Source organism: Mercenaria mercenaria, chromosome 14 (assembly GCF_021730395.1).
Source record: "Mercenaria mercenaria strain notata chromosome 14, MADL_Memer_1, whole genome shotgun sequence".
NCBI lineage: Eukaryota > Metazoa > Mollusca > Bivalvia > Venerida > Veneridae > Mercenaria > Mercenaria mercenaria.
The window spans coordinates 35006735-35030639 of NC_069374.1; the positions used below are offsets into that span (position 1 = coordinate 35006735).

General features: G+C 35.4%; 1 protein-coding gene across 3 annotated transcripts in view; it reads left to right on the top strand.

The window, feature by feature from the left end:
- The window catches only part of LOC123527245 (nucleolar complex protein 2 homolog), a 162129-nt gene that overhangs the window by 84071 nt on the left and 54153 nt on the right, over window positions 1-23905 (top strand). For 2 of the 3 annotated variants that reach the window (XM_053523260.1, XM_053523259.1), the window contains exon 13: window positions 21420-21464. The exons of the other annotated variant lie outside the window; for it this stretch is intronic. In XM_053523260.1, the coding sequence (XP_053379235.1) occupies window positions 21420-21464 (45 nt within the window). The remainder of the gene's footprint in view (window positions 1-21419; window positions 21465-23905) is intronic. 3 annotated transcript variants of the gene reach the window in all.

The window sequence follows — 23905 nt, forward strand, 5'->3', positions numbered from 1 at the left end:
ATTATCTTTGATTTATCAAATATAGGCATGCAAATATAATATATTATGTAGATTTACATATAATATCATAGCCTTCGGTGGCAAAACAGCTTCTTGATAGAAATCTACTTGAACAAAGGACATGTTCTAACCACTGGCCTGGTCCGGCTTGGCCCAATGAGCCCAAGTTTTGAAAAGCCCGGGCCAGGCCAGATTTTGCGAACAATTGACACACAAAATGAAATATCCATATTTCATTCCCCGAAATATATAATGACTATAAAACTGCTCATATTCCAGACATTTCAGGATAAAACTGCAACATGTTTGTATTCAAAACTCACTACAGGTCAAACAAACAAATTCCTGCATTCATGGCCACTAATGCCTCTGGAAAATCGAAAATAACGCTCATCGGGCCAGGTCAGGAGGGGCCTGGCTAAGCCAGACCAGAGATTAGAACATGCCTGAAACAAAGCCATTTAATGGTATCGTTATTAGTCTGATTGTATACTGGATCACCATTTTGTTCTACAAACTTTGAAAACTAAAGCGACAGAAGATGGAATGTAAGGACATATTTTGTGTACCCTACCCTCCACCCCTCCTCCTCTCCCTCCACCCCAATGTCAACGGATGGTACGAAAGACAAATTAGCATTGTCCGTCGATACGGCTGTCCGTAAAACTGATGTGTGAACATTTCGTGAACTATTGTGAGGATTTACACAGAAGGTTTGAAGAGAGTATAATTTGGAGAATTATGATTTTTTTTTTTTTAGCTCACCTGAGCAATGCTCAGGTGAGTTTTTCTGATCGCTCGATGTCCGGCGTCCGTCGTCTGTCGTCTGTCGTCCGTCGTCTGTCAACATTTAGCTTGTGTATGCGATAGAGGCTGTATTTTTCAATTAATCTTCATGAATATTGGTCAGAATGATAACCTTGATGAAATCTAGGCCGAGTTCGAAAATGGGTCATCTCGGGTCAAAAACTAGGTCACTAGGTCAAATCAAAGAAAAACCTTGTGTATGCGATAGAGGCTGTATTTTTCATTTAATCTTCATGAATATTGGTCAGAATGATAACTTTGATGAAATCTAGGCCGAGTTCGAAAATGGGTCATCTCGGGTCAAAAACTAGGTCACTAGGTCAAATCAAAGAAAAACCTTGTGTATGCGATAGAGGTGGTATTTTTGAATTAATCTTCATGAATGTTGGTCAGAATGATAACCTTGATGAAATCTAAGCCGAGTTCGAAAATGGGTCATCTCGGGTCAAAAACTAGGTCACTAGGTCAAATCAAAGAAAAACCTTGTGTATGCAATAGAGGCTGTATTTTTCAATTCTTCTTCATGAATATTGGTCAGAATGATAACCTTGATGAAATCTAGGCCGAGTTCGAAAATGGGTCATCTCGGGTCAAAAACAAGGTCACTAGGTCAAATCAAAGAAAAACCTTGTGTATGCGATAGAGGTGGTATTTTTCAATTAATCTTCATGAATATTGGTCAGAATGATAACCTTGATGAAATCTAAGCCGAGTTCGAAAATGGGTCATCTCGGGTCCAAAACTAGGTCACTAGGTCAAATCAAAGAAAAACCTTGTGTATGCAATAGAGGCTGTATTTTTCAATTCTTCTTCATGAATATTGGTCAGAATGATAACCTTGATGAAATCTAGGCCGAGTTCGAAAATGGGTCATCTCGGGTCAAAAACTAGGTCACTAGGTCAAATCAAAGAAAACCTTGTGTATGCGATAGAGGCTGTATTTTTCAATTGATCTTCATGAATTTTGGTCAGAATGATTGCCTTGATGAAATCTAGGCCGAGTTCGAAAATGGGTCATCTCGGGTCAAAAACTAGGTCACTAGGTCAAATCAAAGAAAAACCTTGTGTATGCGATAGAGGCGGTATTTTTCAATTGATCTTCATGAATTTTGGTCAGAATGATTGCCTTGATGAAATTTAGGCCGAGTTCGAAAATGGGTCATCTGGGGTCAAAAAGTAGGTCACTAGGTCGTATCACGTAAAAACCTTGTGTATGCGATAGAGGCTGTATTTTTCAATTGTTCTTCATGAATTTTGGTCAGAATGATTGCCTTGATGAAATTTAGACCAAGTTCGAAAATGGGTCATCTGGGTTCAAAAACTAGGTCACTAGGTCAAATCAAAGAAAAACCTTGTGTATGCAATAGAGGCTGTATTTTTTCAACTGATCTTCATGAAATTTAGCCAGAATGATTACCTTGATAAAATCTAGGCTGATTTCGAAAATGGGTCATCTGGGGTCAAAAACTAGGTCACTAGGTCAAATCGAAGAAAAACATTGTGTATGCAATAGAGGATGTATTTTTCAATTGATCTTCATGAAATTTGGTCAGAGTGATTGCCTTGATGAAAACTAGGTCTGTTTTGAATATGGATTATCTGAGGTCAAAAGCTAGGTCACTAGGTCAAATTAAAGAAAAATCTTGTGTATGCGATAGAGACTGTTTTTTTTCAGTTGATATTTATGAAATTTGGTCAGGTTGATTGCCTTAATGAAATCTAGGTTGAATTTGAATATGGGTCATCTGAGGTCAAAAACTAGGTCAATTGGTCAAATCAAAGAAAAAACTTCTGTATGTGATAGAGGCTGTATTTTTCAGTTGATCTTCATGAATTTTGGTCAGAATGATTGCCTTGATAAAATCTAGGTCGAGTTTGAACATGGGTCATCTAGGGTCAAAAACTAGGTCATATCTAAGAAAATGCTTGTTTTATCGCAAGAGACCAATTTTTTTGTCCAATCTTAATGAAAATTGGTCAGAATATTTGTTTCCATGAAATCACTAGGTCAAACATGTTTTACACTGTTATGGAGTGTTTCTTAGGTGAGCGACCTAGGGCCATCTTGGCCCTCTTGTTTTTTTTTTTTTTTGGTATTCTCTAATAGCATCGGTTTACGGACAGACTGTTTTTGGACAGTAGGGACTAGTGGACATACTTTCGTCTTATTTAAACTGAAAAGGCTACCATCAAGAAAACGGAAAAGTACACCATGTATACAAGTAGAAGTGCATCTTGTTGCCAAAAATAAACTGGACCGCCTACACCTAGTAGAGATTACATCGACCATTCATCCACACAATTTGTGCCTTAATTGTACTGGCGTGCGTCTAATTATAACCTATAATTGTTTGATGAAGATACTATCTGTAATAGCCTGTGGATAGACATTCCTACAAGATTGATACAATATTCCCGCATAGGTCAAGATCACATAACAATACATTGTAATACACATAGATGTATTAGTTGGAGACTGTTCATTGACCAGCAATTTAGAACGAGTATCATCACTTGTTATTCATTAGATCTTTATTCTTTGACCAGCGATGAAGAATGAGTTATGGTTAATTTAATAAACATGTAAAATATCTTTGAAGTTACAAGTTGACATAATATTAGGGCCAAGCAAGCCACAATAATATTGCAATTCTTTCGTTTTCTTTTGATACTATTTTTAGGTAGTCAGTTCTGGAAATAGTGAGATTTTCAGAATACGATTTTGGACACAAGACTGCCTCCTGAAAATATGTTATAGCCGAAAAAAAGGTCCCATTATTATACAGTACACCCTGCCACCGCGTATAAATTGGGCAGAACTTCAGCCGTGTGGTATTTGTTTACTTCTTTAATTTTATTCTGCAAAATTTACGTCTATAGTCCAATATTATATGTTTTGCTTGGTTTACTTTGTGTTGCTAAGCAACTCGCCATTTTTCGATCATATGTTTGATCATTGCTTATTTAGTATACATTCTGAGATACTGTAAAATCATTTAATTTCGTGGGCATGAAATTTCGCGGTTTTGGTCAAAACGGCAATTGCGTGGGGATATGAATTCGTGGATTTTAACTTTTGAACATTAAAATGAATGGGAATTTTACTTGTTCGTTGGGATTAAATTTCGTGGATTGACACAACCACGAAATCCACGAAAATTAGTCCCCCACGAATATTAATGATTTCACAGTAATATTTGGGTAACCTGACATAATGACTGAGACTACATGGGACTATATGGATGAATTTCCGGACAGATTGCAAGTTGCCAAATGGTCTATCCCTCACCTGTGGATGACAGTGTTGCAAGAGGTGTCAAGGTTGTGTTTTAATTTGTGGCGATTGGATTGTTTGTTGTGTTGTCCGTCTGCTGACCCGCACTGTCTTAGTGTACAAACTGTGCTGCCAAATATATAATATGATGATAGTGTACGTATGCCAAGCTAGTCTGGCTCACTGCGTAATTATTATTAGCGCACCTGAGTATCAAGGCAAGGTGAGATGTGCCGTGCGTCGTCAATGCATTTATTGTAAACGCTTTCGAGCTCACAATATTGCCCTAATCTTGATACAACTTTGTTAAAATATCTCAATGCGGACAGTTTTGAAACTGTGTTATTTGTGATCAGAAACTAGATCACTAGGTCAGCTGATCGATGGATTTTTTTTTCTGAATGGCTCTGTGAAAGCAAGGTTAGTTGGAAAAATAAAAAAGTACTAGTATATCAGATGAGCGATACATGACAATCTTCAACATCTTGTTTTATTTACATTTTGCCAGCTAAACAAATCCTGAGTTTCTATGTCTGAGAAGCGAAAGGGTGCTGGAATGAAGTACAACCTACCTATATTAAATATTGAAGTACATTAGCTTTTAAAGTGATAGTTATACCTTTTGATTTGTTGGGAAACGAAATTTTCCCGTCCTTGTACGTTTACGTGTATATATAAAAGTTTAAACCCAAGTATCCAACGCTCGGGTTTTCATTCCACACCATCTTGTTTTAAACGAGCATGCTTGTAAGGTCATGGCACTATGATTATCTACACGTATGGGGTGGGGGTAGTTATTTTAGCATGACTATAATCTTGATAAGTATACATAACTTTGGAAATGATAATATTATTGTATTTTTCTTTTCAAAGAGTTGCATCTACAATGGGGGTTTTAACTATATGTGTTGGGTCTTTTTGTTCCTGAAATAAATCTCTAATAGAATATAGGAAAAGTAAAATAATGTAATAAATTGTTGCTTAAATATAACAAACCACTGTTAAAAATGAAACTGTAATATGGTGCCGACAAACAAGGGCATATGACGTTACTGTATCTGGAAGTTACAAAAGGGTCAACTTTGCTTGGAACCCTTATCGGCAGAAAGAAAAAGGAACCTTTGCGCGGTTTGAACTGCATCTCGTTTTCCTGTTGAATATGCAGTAGCTGTTTTCATAGTCGTTCTTATTACATACTTGTGTGAAATAAAGTATATCATATGATGAGGAAAATATACCAGTATACTCTTTTTTTTTTACATTAAGTCTTTTTTAGTATTTGAGGAATCGACAGAAAGACATATAGAAAGCAATTTCAATACACAGCTTGACATACACGTCCCGTTTCTTTCTCTATCCGAAATCTGGTTGTATATACAAATTGGACAGCTTGATCAGCATGTCATTAATGGTTAGCGACATTTGTGCGATGTTATAAAGGCAATAAATCGAGTTCAGCGATTGGGAAACCACGTGTTTATTTTCGTATGACCTTTAACCGTTCACCTCACTGGGACACAGATGTAGGACAATGTCCGTGGCTGACCGATGTGCGCGTTGACCCGAAAATGCGAAATAGATGTTCAGTTTCCTATTTTAGCAACACATGTTCTATAGTTATATGTTTTGAGGGGATATTGCTTGCATATCATTAAGATTACATTTACATGAATTTTGAATCTCTTTTGAAAAAGTTTTTTTTTTAATCTTCTCTATTTTCCCTTTTCCTATTGAAAAATAATAATGTCCAGAATTGTGAACGGAAGTGTCCCACGGCTGGTCATCTCGACATTTCTTCAAACATGGCGTCCCGGTAATTCTAATCTTGTTTGCTCAGCATTAAGCCGTCATTATTCGCCCACGTCTACTACTCTATGTCAATGGAAATAATGATGTTGATACAGATTAACGATATATGTAATAGAACTTCATCTGTGAAATATTTTTAGCAATAAACGTTCACGGATGACAACTTTTCATCACGTTCTACGCATAAATAATCTACTCTGTGTAAATTTATATAGAACGTAGTGGAGGGCGTTTTCTTAAACCAAAGAGAGCTGCATCATGTGCATATAGTAATGAAAGAAAGTATTGTTTCCTCACCTCGAATGCCGTTTGTACGAAACCTGCGCGGGACACAGTACCTTCTCGTAAGACTCTATATATTGCATTTAATGAATCGCCAGAAAGCGGAATAGGGAGTGGTACAAATAAGCAAGTTTCCGCTACTGTTAGAGCGAAAATAAATTGAGCCGTGCCATAAGAATACCAACATAGTGGGTTGGCGACCAGCATGGATCCAGACCAGCCTGCGCATCCGCACAGTCTGGTCAGGATCCATGCTGTTCGCTAACATTTTCTCTAATTGCTATAGGCTCTGAAAGCGAACAGCATGGATCCTGACCAGACTGCGCGGATGCGCAGGCTGGTCTGGATCCATGCTGGTCGCAAAGCCACTATGTTGGTTTTCTCATGGCACGGCTCAAATTAGTATAATTATGTATAATTATTTGAACTACATATTAATAGAACCTGGGAACATACATGGCTAACTAGCTACTGGACTGATAATAAAGAATTTATCACATTTTAAAAAAAAGTATTATGTAATAGTGACAAATGCCAGTCTGTTTTAGAGATTTCTTCAGAGAACTGATTGTAATAATATCAGGCAATGATATTTCTGGACATAGGATATAGACTGGCTACATTCACAATTTTCGAAACAAAAAATTAAAAAATTATATCATAGTCTAGGAGCTAGTCTAATATATGTAAGAATATCCGCTCGTGACTTGCCAGACGACAGACGATAGAAAAGAAAATTTCGCACTGAATTATAATCCCAAATCCCGTCCTATCTTTATCTGGTACGAGGATCATTCTTTTGCGGTTTTTAGTGTATTTATGTAAATAAAGGATGGAATTTAGTTCATTTACATTCAGTCTTTTGAAATTTCATATTTCTAGCTTATTCACTGTATGGGGTCTATATTCGCGGCCTTGGTCGCCGGCCTTCAATGAGATTTACAGTGTTTAGATATCGGATAGATATTTTACAGATGTGGTAATTAGGGAGTGTATGTTGACCTATGTGGGTTGACCCAGTCAGAAAACAAATATTAGGTTTATTTCCCAGGGTCAGTTTAAGAAATAGCCTAGCATGTTTTACCATCATTTTATTCAGTGGACGTAGATAATGCGATCTTTGGGCGATTTCTGTCAGTTTTTATGCTGACTATAGTACATGCTGAATGGTTTCTCGTATTCAGTTTTAGTAGTTACAGTTCATAAGTCTCATCCATTCATTATATATATATATATATATATATATATATATATATATATATAACGTATTTAGTTCTTAGATGTGCCGAATTTGTACTTGGCATGTATGTATAGACAGGAAAGTGATGATGTTGAATAACGTAATAGACTAGCTCCTACACTATGATATATTATTTTTTAAATCTTTATTTGTAAAATTGTGAATATAGCCAGTCTATATCCTACGGCCAATGATAATAGTACAGTCAGTTCTCTGAAAATCTGTAAAATAGACTGGCATTTGTCACAATTACATAAATTAAAAGAAAAAATACAAATGTTGAAATTTTGTGACTATATTCTTTATTGTCATTCTAGAAATGTGGCTAGTCTACGTTGCAATCTATTTGTTCTTGTCAGAGTAGTCATGCCTCTTACTATTTTTCTATGAAACCATGACCAGGAATGAATGATCCAAACAGAATGCGTAATAACAGGCAAGTAGACCGTCAGAATTTCAATCACAGAATATTAAAATCAAATTCTGATGGAGTGTATGAAAAATAAGATTTGGTGCAATTCTTTATTTTCGCCACTCACATTCCTCACATGGCTAAAAGTATTAATATTCTTCACAGATTGTCCACACGGGTGCGAATATGATGTTTTGACAGATGTGGCCCAACAGTGCTCCAAAGACCTTAAATTGCGTCAGTTACGAAATTGGCTTACTAAACGGGATCCTGGAAAACCTGGGATGGGCTCATGGGATGGGCTGGTGGGATGGGATGGGATGGGCTCAAGGACATGGGCTGAACTTATTTGCCCCTAAAATTTTCTCAGATTCTCGAAAGTTTCTTAAGGTGAACAGTTCTCTATAAAATAAATGATACTCCAGGGAATTCATGCCATACTGTCAATAAGATCTGGTCGAGAGTAACAAAATGGGTTAATGTCTTATTCTATAGGCTAATAACAGTAACTACATTTTCTTATTATTGTTATCATTATTATTGTTAATTCACTTGATCCAGTCAGTAGTACACTTAATAAAACAGTAATAATTTTAAAGTAATATTATGAGAGATAAAAACACGTAGAACAGTAATACTTTTAAGTAATATTATGAAAATTAAAAAGTGTATATATTACTTCTTGCATGTGTATTTATAGGTGATACCTTTATGAAATAAAGGTAGACTTGTATAGTGGAAGAAATGTATTTGAATATCAAAACAAAACAATTTGGTATAATGAAGAATTATGAAGATAAAGGGTAGAATTACATGTATATATGTCACAGGGAGAAAATGATGAATTCAGCAGTTGACCTCTAACCCAAGTCAGAGAATGAACCTACAACATTAATTTGTTTCATTAAAATTAATTTTGAGAGAAAATATGAAAGGGAACTTAAGATCAATCAATTCTGAAAAAAAGTTACTGAAAATAAAGAGAAAACAATTATTGACAAATTTCAGAATAAAAAAGATGACAGAAATGAATTTAATATATCAGACATATTATAATATATAAAAAGGGGGATTCTCAAACATATGGCAATTTTCAGTTTATTGGTAATAGATTTTGATGTTTACATTAACAAAAAGCGGACAATAAAAGACCATATTTTGTTCCAAATAACTTTTTTGTTCTACTTATCACAAAAAAAGATGTTTACATTAACACCAAGTGGACAATAAATGATTATATTTTGTTCAAATAATTGCTTTTTCTTTGCTTAACTTATAATAGAATTGATGTTAACACCAAGTGGACAATAAACGATTATATTTTGTTCAAAGTAATTGCTTTTTTGCTTTACTTATGATAAAAAATGCAGTCCATAAATTTTTCATCACTTATATTGGAACCATAGAAGTACATTCAAACAAGTTAGAAGACTAAGTGTTGGTATTTTCTTCCTATGTTTCCCTTCTTGGCAGCCAATACAGTGCGAGTCCCATTCTGGGAATTGTAATTACAGGCTGTGTCCCTGTTATCCTTAGCTGACCTCTAAATTGCCCAGTTGAACTTTTAATTCATGTTTCTCACTATATATTTCTCTGACCTTGGGCCCACGATCCCATGACCTTCAGCCCATCCCATCCCATCCCATGAGCCCATCCCACGAGCCCATCCCAGGTTTTCCAGGCTGCCTTACTAAACTGGGTGAATTTCCACAAGGTCAGCGTGTTGAGACACTGTCCCCTCAGGGGAATGGACCCACATTGTGACCTTTCATGACCTTTCGCATTTCACCTGTATTTTTCTACCCAGTGCCCCATTTCAATACTCATTTTCTTCTAATTTGACCCCGAAATAACCATTGATATTGTATGAAAAAGAGATGCTTGAGTGACTGTCTTGAGTTAATAGTGTTTGAAATTTTACAACTGTGCTAACGGGCATTAACTTTTTGACTCGGTAACCTTAATTTAGACGTGGTGTCCAATTTCAAAACAAGGCGTATGTGGCAATTTTTATGTGGTAAAGAGCCAAACTGTGAGATATATCTGAAAATACTATTATATTGTTGCCAAATATTTTGTATCATATTATAAAAGATCTCCTTGAATTTGGCCTACTCCTCAACAGTCATCTGATCGAACGAATAGTTTGAGTTCGTAAATAAAAAAAAAAATATAGTGCGACCAACTGAACAGCATGATTCTTACAGAATGTAATTTCATGCGATCAGTTATCACTGTAATCAGTTTCCCAAACAGAAAACACGAAATTGGTTTTTAAAACCGTACGATAAAAGTCTGACACATACATGTATATATTTGTAAATAAGTAAGCGAGTAAGTAAGTAAAAAATATGTTGTTTTGGCATGCGTATATCATACACAAAGATAATAATTACACCAAAACGCCTATATGTCACCAAATTATTCAGTTTTCATGAAATGTGACTTCGAGATATTTTACGAATAAAATTACTGATTGAGAAAAAGTTTCTTTTTAACAAGAATTTTTGGTTTAATAGCTGAAGATATATACATGAAGCTATCAAACAAAGAAATGAATTTAATTTATATGTATTCATTGCATTTCGGCTACAGGAATCACAAAGCACTGTGATCGAGAAATGCTCATCAGACTAACATATTTTTTTTCCAATCGACCGCAATCATCAGTTTACTATTTAATATTCGTTTTTCTCATTCTGGGGCGTGTTTCGTTTTTGTGCTCATGAGCTGAATCATCGTTATAGAACACCTAATGTACATTATTTATATACAATGAGACATTGCAATGCTCTATATATTTTCGTATGAATGGGAAAATAATGTTCTGACACAATACAGTAATGTACGGATGTGCCCGTACGTGTAATTTGTGACCATATATGGCTATAACAACGAATTGTACTCATTATTTAAGACAAAGTGGATGAAACGCTCGATTTTTTACCTTTGAAGTCACCTGTGTTATAAAACCGTCTTATGTCCAAATATAAACTTCATTTCTATTTTAGGGTATGGCCATATTTCAATTTAGAACATGATAATACATTTGAATCAACTTAGTAATGATGAAATAAAACAATGATTTGCATAAAACGTTCCTTTGATAAGCTGTATTTATTCGTCATAAAATGGTAGACACCATGCATTTAGTTAATATACTCAAGAAAAATTAAAGTTACACATCTGAAATATGGCTGACTTTAAGATCCCTCTGTATATGGTCTGCGTGCAATAGAACGTTTCGGTTATCACAGAGTTTAGATCCATAAATACACTGCATACAAATTCTGTGAGTTAAATTTTGGATTGTTTTTTTTTTTTTTTTTTTTTGAGAATGCGGGCAATTCACTTAAATAGATCGTTGCGAGTTAGTCATCTTCAAACGCTAGTCGCAGAAAGACCAGATGTGCATAAAATTCTAGCATAATACGGTACCATGACTTAATTGAGATAGAAACAGTAAAAGAATGTCTGCTTTATTCGTACCAGGAGCCGCATTTAAAATTCACTAAATTCCTTCATTTATTCAATTGGCACACCTATTTCGTCTCACCGACTTTTGTGTGCACTGAAACGCCTTGTGCTGTTTTTTCCAGATAAGATACACGATAACATAGGGAAGATATCTTTTTAAATTTGCCTTGTTTCGCCGCTTTTATGAATGGTCGGTTTTCTTTAAATTGAAGCGGGAAAATTTATGTTGCGTAAATTACAACATATTATAACAATCATTTCCGCTTGTAAATAAGTACAATAGTAGTAGTATTTGAACTGGCGGGAAAATACGATACCCACGGGAAAATTTGCATTTGCAGTAAGAATAAAAACCGTATTGAATGAAGTTTCGGATTTATACTCAGTTCCAAAAGAAAGTCTTTTTAAGTTTAAATATTTCAAAAAATTCCCCGACGTTTTTGTTTCATTTTTTCATACACCAACTCTCAGGTATAACTCAAAATCTAAAATGCACACCAATTTGTTTCCGAACTGATTTGAATTTTGGTACCAAACATTATAAGTTTTCATGAAAATAACCGAGAAAAAATAACAGAAAACTAAGTGCACACTTTCTTTTGGAACTGAGTGTACTACTAATGATGTTTAGACTGTCACGGCTAAAGTCCGTGCTTATCATCCGTCTTTTAAAGCTTCCTATAACAGTGGACACGGATGTCTGCAAGTGAATACCGTGCACTTATTTAAAGGAGAGACTTGACCGCTATCTGTTTGAGAAAAAAAAATGTGCGTGCTATAAAGTGAAGGTTGATGTTTCGTTTTTAATCTTTCTTCAAGGAATGTGCTTTTTTTTTCGTTTATCCTTTTTAAAAGTACTTTATTTGTTATACTACATCTCGTTCTTGACCGAAATAGTTGATTGGACGAGCTCTGCCAAAAAAAAAAAAAAACACATAACAAAAAAAAAACTTCCCTCTTCCCGATTCGCCGCTTCATACCCGGATGTTTGTTATTTGAAATTATCGAGCCATGCTTCCTCATTGGTATTGAGGATGTCACTTACGAAGGGGCGTTTTTAAAAGTTTCGTGTTTGTTTGTTTTTTTTTAATTCTCTGTAAAATACGATTTCTTAGAAATGAATCGAAATAGATACACAGATGATTTATACTGAAAATCGTTTTAATTATTAATGTCCTTAAACCACAAATAAATAGACTAGTGAGTGTTTTTAGTGTATGGAAAAGTAAAGATACAATATTTGTTTCCTGCAGTTTATCTACAACATACAAACTTTTTCAGCCAAGTAAGTTTTGTGTGAAAGAGTTGTAACTTTTAGTACTTAAAATCAAGGGGAAATAGTCTTTAGATTGATAGTTTGTTTGTTTGAGGTTTAACCTCTATATTTTAACAGTAATTCAGTTATGTAAAGGTGGACAGTTAACCTTACCCGTGTTCCTGGATTCTGTACTAGTACAAACATCTGTTCTCCGCAAGTAGCTGCCAACTTCCCCACATGAATCAGAGATGGAGGACGAATGATGTCAGGCATAATGTCTTTTATCAGATCGTCACGGAGAACATACGCATCGCCCCGAGGATCGAACCCACGACCCCGCGATCCGTACATCTGCGCTCTCCCTATTGAGCTAAGCGGGCGGGAATTTAGGTTCAAGTTGATAGTAAACTAATAGGCAACCCGGATCTTTCTTGTTTGCCCAGAACACATGGTTTGGAAGTTTGAAAATGAAGTTGATTGGATTAGTGTAACTGATTAAAGACATTTTACAGCAGCATTTGTAACCGTCTCGTGTTTTTTTTTCTCTCGAAAATGGGCAACCTTGAACCGCATGGGAAAACAGCGAACTTTGAACCACAGGATGAAAGCGGCGAACTTTTAACGGGAATAAAAATGTTATGTTACCTGTGTATATAAGAAATGATATATACATGTTCATCATTAATACGTGGAGGTCGATGACCTGGTGTAAAGTGGGGCACTATGTTGAATATGATATATTATGACAGTTTTATGTATAGCAAATCCTCGGGCGGTATTGTCCTAACTGTAACACCAAAAATAATACACCATTTACAATGTTTAAGCATGTATTTACTGATGTTATATTCTCTGCGCTGGGCCAAAATGAAATATTGTTTGTTTCCCCTCTTACTACCTAGCCACAAATATAGATAAGATGACCAAATTCTTTAAGAATGTTAAAACCATAGGAATTATCTGTTTTACCTGCTAGGTTTTATTTGAATTTACGTCCTTCTTTCCCCTCCTATACCTATCCCCCAGACACACACAAAAAAGAAAACAAAATTCTGTTTTCAGTTTCCTTTATCTTGTATTTATTGATGATGCTTTGTAGTACCCATCCCCCACCCCCTACCCCCCGAACCCGCAACCAAAGGAAATATGAAAGTTAACTTAGTCCTTCATTGTCAAAAATTAACATAATAACAAATGTGTCTACAAATCTATAAGTTCCAAGAGCAAGGGTTGCATGTCATGTTAATTTCTAGGCATACAAACACTAAATAGGTAAATGGCGCGAAAAAAAATGGTAGTCGCATAATGGCGGATACAAATAGTCCTCAGGTTTTTCGCTCTGTAGAGCTATTTTCCTTATTTTGTATGCAACTTTTTTGCTAAAATCACATGACAGATCTGTGCTTGACATGTAGGTAGCATTTTCATAATGAAATATCAACATGACAGAATTTTCACGGACACTTAGAGCATACACCACCACTACAATTTGGGGTCTCATTTTCAGCTTTTGCAGTTTGTGTGTTTGACTGAAAATATTTTTCTTGCATCAGACATGACCTCCACTTTTCTTTTGATTTTTATTCATCACTGACAACATTCTTCAAGAAAATGTAAGTTATGACATACATTTAAAATGGGTCCTGATGTGTGCTGCGGCCATTGGAAATATGTCGATTTATATAGAATAAAGAAGAACAGCTATTTAGTGTGTTGTAACTTTCTAAATAAGTTTTTGTCACTGTATTATCACTATCAAATAAATTCATTTCCATTTTTATTGATACATGTAGTTCATGTCTGTGTCTCATTACTTTAACGAGGTAAACTTTGACCGTGTAATGACACCGTCTGTAATGAGAAAACATTATATATAGACATCTGTTCACCAAAGCAGCCTTTTATGAGACTGTCACAAGGACATGATTCATGGAAGTTTTTCAAATAATTATCTACATATATAGATTATAAATATAGTAGAAAAAAATATAGTAGTATCATAGTTTTGTCACGATGCTGCATGTGCATTCCTTGTTTTATTGCACCGCAGACGTTGTGGAGACAATAGCTTTGAACATTTTTCAAATTTGTCAAAACGCGAAGGTATTTTATTGTAGTAATTCTGAACGTTTAATGATACATTATTATCGTGCATGTCCAGTTGTTATTGTGCAAGAGTTTTGAAAATTTTATATAAAAAAAACATGCACTCTGAGATCAAGTAGCTGCCTGTCTGTTGATTTCGGGTTGTGAACAAGATTGTTTATTAACAGTCAGAATCTTCCACAAAATTCACATAATGTTGGCTGGACAAATGTCTTAAAGGTCATACAGGCTGGAAATAAAAGCTGTTAACATCTTGTCAATTTTCCTAGAGGAGAAAATTTGTTATCGATTAAGGATGAATCATTTACGGTTCTATCGTAGATGTTTAATCATCACCTGAGAGTAAATACGGAGAGTTACTAACCATCTACATTAGTGTGAATCATTTTTTTTTTTTGTAAATAAACAACAGCTATTGTTTAACAACAAATGGTTTGTGTTGGCCTGAGTTTCAGTTCGCACAGAAAAGAAAATTATATTTAACCGCAGATCAATTTGGTTTTTGTACTTGTAAGCATATGATTATAATATGATTTTTATTTGCAAACCACAGACTTGCGTAAAATGGTGTTTCGAAAACCACAGGATCCTATTTAGGTATGAAAAGATCTATCAAAACATGAAAAAGTGTGTGAAAAAAGTAGATCCGCAGTAAATGTTTCGTAATATTACAAACTTCATCCGAAATTTAAACAATATATACATAGGTAGGGTTTGTTTGATAATAAAGTTAGTCATATAGTAATAATTGGTCGTGTCCGAAATCTGACAATATCCAAACATTCATTAACCTTAATTTTATTCTTTAAGTTTGATCGTGTAAGTTTGAATCCGTTTCCCAGGAGAACAAGAACAGTGGTATTAGTATCTTGTAGCATGTCAGTATTCTTTAAGATTAGTTGAGATCAATCTGATTCAGTTTTTAAAAAAATGTTTTTGTTAGTTGTTAGGTTTAACGTCAAGTACGACATAAGTACAGGTCATATGGAGACGTTTTAGCTATCCGTGGTGGAGAAAGACCCCAGGTGCCCCTCCGTGCAGCGGACACCTGGGTAGACCTACTGACCTTCCATAACTCAGCTGGATTACATGAAGGATTCTATGCCCTTAGTGAGGCTGATTGAAACTGTGTATCCTATATATGAGCCGTGCCATGGGAAAACCAACATAGTGGGTTTGCGACCAGCATGGATCCAGACCAGCCTGCGCATCCGCGCAGTCTGGTCAGGATCCATGCTGTTCGCTAACAGTTTCTCCAATTCCAATAGGCTTTAAAAGCGCAGTCTGGTCAGGCTCCATGCTGGTCGCAAACCCACTATGTTGGTTTTCCCATGGCATGGCTCATATTATGCTGCGCGTATATTTGTACGGTAGATCATGTACATCCGCCAGATTGAGTTGAGATGAGGGTCCAGTCTCACGCCCCAGCCTGCTTGTACTTTATCAGATTTTTCAAATACATTCCAAGGATTTTTTCCGACTCTTGTGTAACTTGAACGTCTGTCTACCATAACGTGCGTCTGAATTCATAATATGAAATGATCGTGAAACCGCTCTCCTAGCTCAGTAGGAAGAGCAAGGGTCGTTGAGTTCAATCCCCGGGTGAGACGGATGATTTTTTTTGCGATTTGTCGGATGCCAGTGTACGTATGAAATATGATTTGACATTTCTTCACTTAACCTTTATGTTACTTGCAGAGAACATCAAAGTTCATCAACCGCCGTTACATAACTGACATATTGATGTAAAAGTCATATAGGTTCTTACACAAACAAATACCTGAAAAAAGTCAAGTGTTTTTGTTTTTTTTTTGGAAAATGTTGACCTTTATTCTGTTATTATTTTTAATGTCATAAGTGGAGGCAACGTACTTCTGAGGTATGTGTGCGGCATCAGTCAATATGTACATGTAATGTTTGTATACATTTTTCTATTGAGAAACATCTCCTTTTTTTTCTCTGTTTGTGGAGACTACAGAAACCGCGCCAGTGAAATAGGTGTAATAATTTTACCTTCAAAAATACTATATATCACTTTCTGCTATAGGTCTATTTGCTTATAATCAACGAAGTATATACCTGCTGATAATACTGCATTTATAATTGCTACTTCTGTTGTTTTTACGATGATGACGAGGATGATGGTGAAGACGAAGGTGATAATCATTAAGAAAAAAAATAGAACAAAGGGAGGACTGACGAGAAAAATAAAATGAAAAATAGTGTCTATACATAATCCCCACATTTAGTTTATAGTAATTTGTTTTAGCTCGATTGTGATGAAAACTTCAAGCTTATTGGAACCACTCACGAGTCCGCTTCCTGGAAAAAAACAACAGTACTGGTGTCATATGAGAAGTCATGGCCGTGACCCCAGTCGGTCTCGAACCCACGACCCCTCGATTGATACTTACTTTGCGATACATTCTGTATTAATGGTTTGAAAAACTTATGATAACAAGTCATGTGCTGTCTTTTTTTATATTTGACATCATGAAACCAGAGCATTATATGTAACAGGTTATATAGTAGAATGCGGTTTTCATTCATCTACCTCGTGAACGTAAGTGAAATATTTTATATACATAAATTTGTAAGAGCACACCTTGTATTACCTCTAAAATTGATTTATCAAACTGCACTTGTATCAGTGAGAAAATTTCGCTTAAAGGAAGATATGTTAAACTTTGGTAGGTTTGTTGACAGGCAAGTCATAAAGTATGGTTAGATTTAATGAAGGTCTTTCCCACATCGCATATATGACTTGTACTAGGGAAGATATTGTTTGATAATACAGTCGTTAGTCATGTGTGCTTTTCATAGTCATGAATAGTCGCATTCGAAGTATGAAACTTTATGTACATTTTATTGGTGAAATATTTTGTTTATGTTTTATATCGGTCAGACAAACAGTCCCGGTCTAGTATAGTTTCTAAAGAAGTTCATGAAGTCATTTTAGTTCGATAGTAGAAACATTTTAAGTTTTGTTGAATCACTGTTGAATTGGTTTTCATAGTAAAAGCTTAAGTTATGTCATTAGTTAAGCAAAAGAGCTTTGATCCGCAATTAATGGGCACCCTGTGGTTCCGTACATAGCCTGGGAAAGTATGTCTTTCATTTGTAAAAAAACCGGTTCATTTTCACTTTCAGTATCTTTCGTAAAAACATGTACATTATTATGGTCATTTTTTAAGCAAATTAAGTATTTTTACCTATGGTCGATATTGGAATCAACACGTTAATATAGTTTCGAGACCTATTAGCTTTATTTACGAAAACAAAGGAAAAGAAATCTATAATATCGACTCTTAGCATAGGCCTATATACCTGACAAGTAGCGATAATTGCCACTTTCCTTTCGTTAATACACGTCGCTTTGTTTGTAAACAAGCGCCGTCAGTCAGTATTTACCAACATTAATTTTGTAAACATCCGGGTTTCAAATTGTACATTGACTGCCAAATAATGTTTCAGTTTGAAATGACAAAACAGTATTTAAAATAAAATGGAAAATATTCATTTCAATTCAATAGTTTATTTACGTCTCATCATATGTATGTCACAATAAAACATAATAAAATCTTATTAAAATACATATGTCATTCTTAACAGAATTACAAGAGACGGGTAAGCATAGCTTACTTTAATTAATATTTCTGTTATTTATACTATACATGTCATTTTATTTCTAAAACATTTTTAAAAACAACAGCTGTCAGTTGACAGCACGCTCGACTATTCTCAGTGCTTGGTAGTATAATATAAGCTATTAGTAAAATTTTAACAATCCAATAAACATATTCCAAGACGAAAAGGGAGCCATATTCCGTCAAAATGCTTGATAGAGTTGTCTGCTCCTGTTTACAGACTGAGGTCATGATTTTAAACAACTATGCAAAATATGAACGCATATCTCAATGGACTTGGAAAAATATTAGGGTGGTACCAAACTTTAACATTCCAATAAGCATATTCAAAGTCGAAAAGGGGCCATAATTCAGTCAAAATGCTTGATAGAGTTGTCTGCTCCTGTTTACAGACTGGGGTCACGATGGTAAACAAGTACGCAAAATATGAAAGCAATATCTCAAAGGACTTTGAAAATATTTGGGGTGGTACGCAAACTTTAACATTCCAATAAGCATATTCTAAGTTGAAAAGGCCTAGGGGTCATAATTCAGTCAAAATGCTTGATAGAGTTGTCTGCTCCTGTTTACAGAATGGGGTAAACAAGTATGCAAAATTTGAAAGCAATATCTCAATTGGCTTTGAAAATATTTGGGGTGGTTCGCAAACTTTAACATTTGTGTGACGCTCATGCTAACGCCGACACCGGGGCGAGAGTAGAACAGCTCCCATATTCTTCGACTAGTCGAGCTAAAAATAAAATACAATAAAAAAGATGTTGTGAACCGATCTATTTCTTGACAACTGGAAAAAAGGTAATTATAAACCGAGATCCGAGAGGCGTTACCTTGGCTTTGCTTTTATAAGACAATGGTCAACCGCCTCTTGTAGATTTCATTTATTTCCTCCTGTGATCGGACAAGCTAAAAACAACTAAATATTTAAAGTGAGGTTTTTACTAAACGTCAAATGGTCTTTTTCAAGATTGGTCGCCGTAAAAAATAGTTCTATTATAAGAAAGGTATCTATTTCATTAAAAAGATTTGGCAAAAATACGGAACAAAATGATTAGACACCACGAATTAATATGAACCACTATACGGTACTTCATGACCCATATAGAGTCATCTTTTTTTACACTTCCGGTGAGGCCATGAGCAACAGCTCTGAAAGAGGTCGTTGTGGTGGTCAAGTGGTACCGAGATGAAATAGGTTTTTTTCTCAGCAGAAATAGAGGGTTTTTCTCAGCATATTAGGCATGTCTTGTCTATTCTCAGTAAGCTGTCGGTTAGACAATTATGTTGAGAAAATGAATCTAATGAAAAGTTTTACATGAAATTCTATGGAAAGTTTGTGTTGCGTTTATGTATGTATTTTTAAAGCTGAAAGCTCAGCAAATTTGTTTGAACAGTTCCTTTCCACAGTACTCAAAACCTAGATGATAATTGCCCTAGTGCCTGGTTGCTGTATGATACCAATTATAATATGAGCCGTGCCATGGGAAAACCAATAGTGGCTTTGCGATCAGCATGGATCCAGACCAGCCTGCGCATCCGCGCAGTCTGGTCAGGATCCATGCTGTTCGCTAACAGTTTCTCTAATTGCAATAGGCTTTGAAAGCGAACAGCATGGATCCTGACCAGACTGCGCGGATGCTGGTCGCAAACCCACTATGTTGGTTTTCTCATGGCACGGCTCATATGCTTTAAGATTTGAAGGTCATTAAATTTCCTAATTGGGAAATTCTGAAGCATATAGTTTCCAAATCAAGAACGTTTATGTCTGTACATGACATTGTAGTTTTCAACGTGATAGGTTTGCGCCATTATTTCGCAGATTTGATGTACCCCCAAAAATCAGGTTTTCAATGGTGCATAAGTAAAAGATTTTAAAGGGCTGATAAAAAAAATATTGAAATATACCTACATTTGATTTTTTATAGAATACCATCTGGCCCTGTGTTCACAAAACATTTTTCGGTCTCAGCTGAGTTCGAGTTTGAAATTTTAATATCAGTTTTATTAAAACTTCAAGGTTAAATTCCAACTGAGACTGACCATGAATACTGAATAGCCGTTTGAAAATAGTTATTAACTTAAAATTTAGTTTTAAACATGCTGTTTAGATATAAATGACAAATAAAATTTGTTCATCAAACTCAGCTGAGACTGAAAATGTTTTGTGAACACGGGACCAGGACTCTGCATGAAATTATCTTGTTTAACCAAATTGTTATAACATATTATAACATATATAGTATATTATTGTCAGCGGATATCACAAGATCGCATTTTGACAATTCACCTATAAATCTGTTACATGTTACCTATATTTTTAGATTGTAAAATGGTTCGCAAAATACTGTCAATGTTTTATTTTGCTTTTATTTTGACTTAGCACTTAAAAGATTATGATCAGTCGTTAAATACTAGTACCACGAAATGCACACTTGAACTCGCATACTTCGATGATGTAAGGAAATAAAGTATTATCAGTCGGTAAATACGTCGACTACGAATGTAGAGTCACCAGCAATTTACCTGACGGCCAGACACCCCTCTCGTACGTACTTCCCGGCCACCCCTCGTTCTTTAAATTTTATTGCATAAACACACAAATAAAACTCACATGATTTTACTCACAAGATACATTAACAAAACTGGTGTTTATGTCAAAATTAGTTCTTTTCTAATCATGGGTGCGTTGTAAACGATAATTTAATGTCTTGCCTATTGTATAACAAGGGAAGATGCAAGTCATGTGAGTAAATCTATCGCTCTTTCTCAAGAATTATGCTTTTTTGACAATGTATTATAAATTTATATGGTTGGAATTTTGTTACTTTTATGACATTATTCTTTTTACCTTGTAACAATTGTAATATCCCCTTTAAGTAAGGTAGTGGATCCGTGATAACATTCGGCAATTTCCGTATGATTCTGTATTTTTCGTATATGATGTCGGCATTTTCCGGCTGGTTGTTCGTATGGACTACATTAGCAACCGGAAAATGCCGAAATAGCATTAGAACACGGAATCGAACGAAAATTACCGAATGGCATTACAGGTCCACTACCTTAAAACTTTATTAATAATCACCAGCTGTTTGAGGTTTTTTCCTTGGCAGGAAATACAGAACCCCCGTCGTTGGAAAAACCTTTATTTCCTCACAGTACGTATTTATGATATGAGCCGTACCATGAGAAAACCAACATAGTGCATTTGCGACCAGCATGGATCCAGACCAGCCTGCACAGTCTGGTCAGGATCCATGTTGTTCGCTTTCAAAGCCTATTGCAATTAGAGAAACCGTTAGCGAACAGCATGGATCTTGTCCAGACTGCGCGGATGCGCAGGCTGGTCTGGATCCATGCTGGTCGCAATTGCACTGTGTTGGTTTTCTCATAGTGCGGCTCAATTTTATGTTTCCAAGAAGGCATTAAGATATGATTCATCTTTGTACGTAGAATTAGTACAAAACTTCCTTGGTAATTACGCAGTTTTGCGTAAGGAAATTATAGGGGTATGTGCATGGGTATTTCATAAGCGATAAATGAATGTTTATCTTCGTCTTAATTGTTAGAGGGTATTTCTGTGGTTTAGGCCGTGGGTGCATGTCTTTCTGTCCGTTTGGACCAAGTTCACAAAGCAAAAAGCAGCTTCATGTCTTGCACAAGTTTTATAAACTGACGTTTTAATGATTTGCACTTTTTACGCTATAAAAAAGTTCAACACATCTAAAATGCTTAGTTTCTGATCTAAGAGCGCTATATTTGTTGGAACATCCGTTTTCTTTATTTCTGTTCATTCCTGTGGTATGCTATTCTAAGAAGTTTATATCTTAAAATTATTTTATCTCTTTTCCGGCACCTGTGATGATTACATGCCTCCAACAGACATAATACACCTTTAAAATGTACTTAGAACTTTTCATGATTCATACATTCCTAAGACTTAGAATCCTGTAAGAAGCATATGTAAACAAAGGTGATGTGTCTGTGGAAAGAAAGAAAAATGCGGGAAAGTTAATAAATATATCGTTCTTCTCGTTTGCCAAGATGTTTTGACATATAGAGCATGTTTTTCACGTGCGGAAGAAGACGGCCGGAACGTTGGCAAATGGGGAAGATTCTCCCCGCGTTTCAACTTATGCTTTGCTACAGAAGGAAATATTTGAGTAAATTCCAGACCTAGTTGGCTTCCACAAGCGGAGCTTGAATCTTAAGGGTGTTTATTTGAAGGGGTTGCGCGAGCAATTGCTTTCTTCGTCGTATGCTTGAACGGCTTTGTCCGCACGAGGTTTTCGATGTTCATGCCAAGATGTAATCATGCTTTCGCGCAATGATCTAAGTATGTTGCTCATATTTCTTCCTAAAATAAACGATAAAAATGAGAATGTTGGAATCTTGAACTTGAATGACATTTTGGCATTGTTTTGTTTATGTGTACGTATTTAGCCACTGGGGAAATAGTTTAAATACCTGGATACTTTTTGCACATGAAACCAGATTTAACACATTTTTATTTAGATATCAAACGGCAAAAATGTTCATGTTACATCTGACAATACACTAACAAGATGTGAGCATTTTTGAACAGACACTTTTTAAGTATGTATTTTGTTTATGAAATTTGTTTGAAATTGTTAATTTTGCCAGTCATTCAAGCTTTTGATGGTACCCTGTAGTTGTTACGAAGTCGATTTTCTGAAAAAAAATCACAAACTATAGGTATCCTTATGCAAATTGTCAGACATATCCTTTCGTAACTTAATCTGTAATTTCTCTTTGAGTAATTACTTACCATAAGTAGTCGGCCTAGAAGTTAAGGACGCATGTGGCAGTTTTGGGTAAAAATTTCCCAATAAAAGAATATGTTCAAACTTTGTATATGAGCATAGTATCATGTTAGAAACAGAATTATGAAAAAAAAATCGAAGGTCACCATATGCTTGTTCAGGAGTTATCTGCCCTTGAATATGCAAATTTGAAGAAAAAAAACAGTTTTAAGGGCAGATAACTCCTAAATAAGCACGGCGACATTTGATTGTTTTTGCATTTTTCTTTTTCTAACACGAAACTGTTCATATACAAAGTTTGAACAAATTCTATTATTGCGAAATTTTTGTCCCATCTCTCATACAAGAAACTGCAGCAAATGTCTTTAAGGCTGCCAGCCGTATTTAGTAAATTTCTAGTTACTTGCAACTTTATAACCCTTATGTTCTTGTAAACGGATTTTAGATGGCGTTTAAGCAAGACTAGTGTTTTCATTATATCATTTTCTACTGAAGTTTGCATTTTCCATTCTTATTGTTTCGTCGTAATTGTTGTTATAAACGACAAGTGATGTTTTATCCAGTATGCAGTGCTGAATGGGAAGTGACAGTACACGATCCTTAGTACGGAACAGGCAAGGTTGTAAAGTAAATGTCCGCGAGTACATGTTGTACTGTAACTGTACCATCACCTTGATTTATCACCCACTTCTACAGCGTCCTTCATTGTGCCAGACAGTTATGTTTTGCTGTACGATCCTTGCGTAAGCCTGGTATAAGCAATACAGTTAAGTGATATGCATTTCTAGGGAAAAGAAGTTCATTTATTGCATATT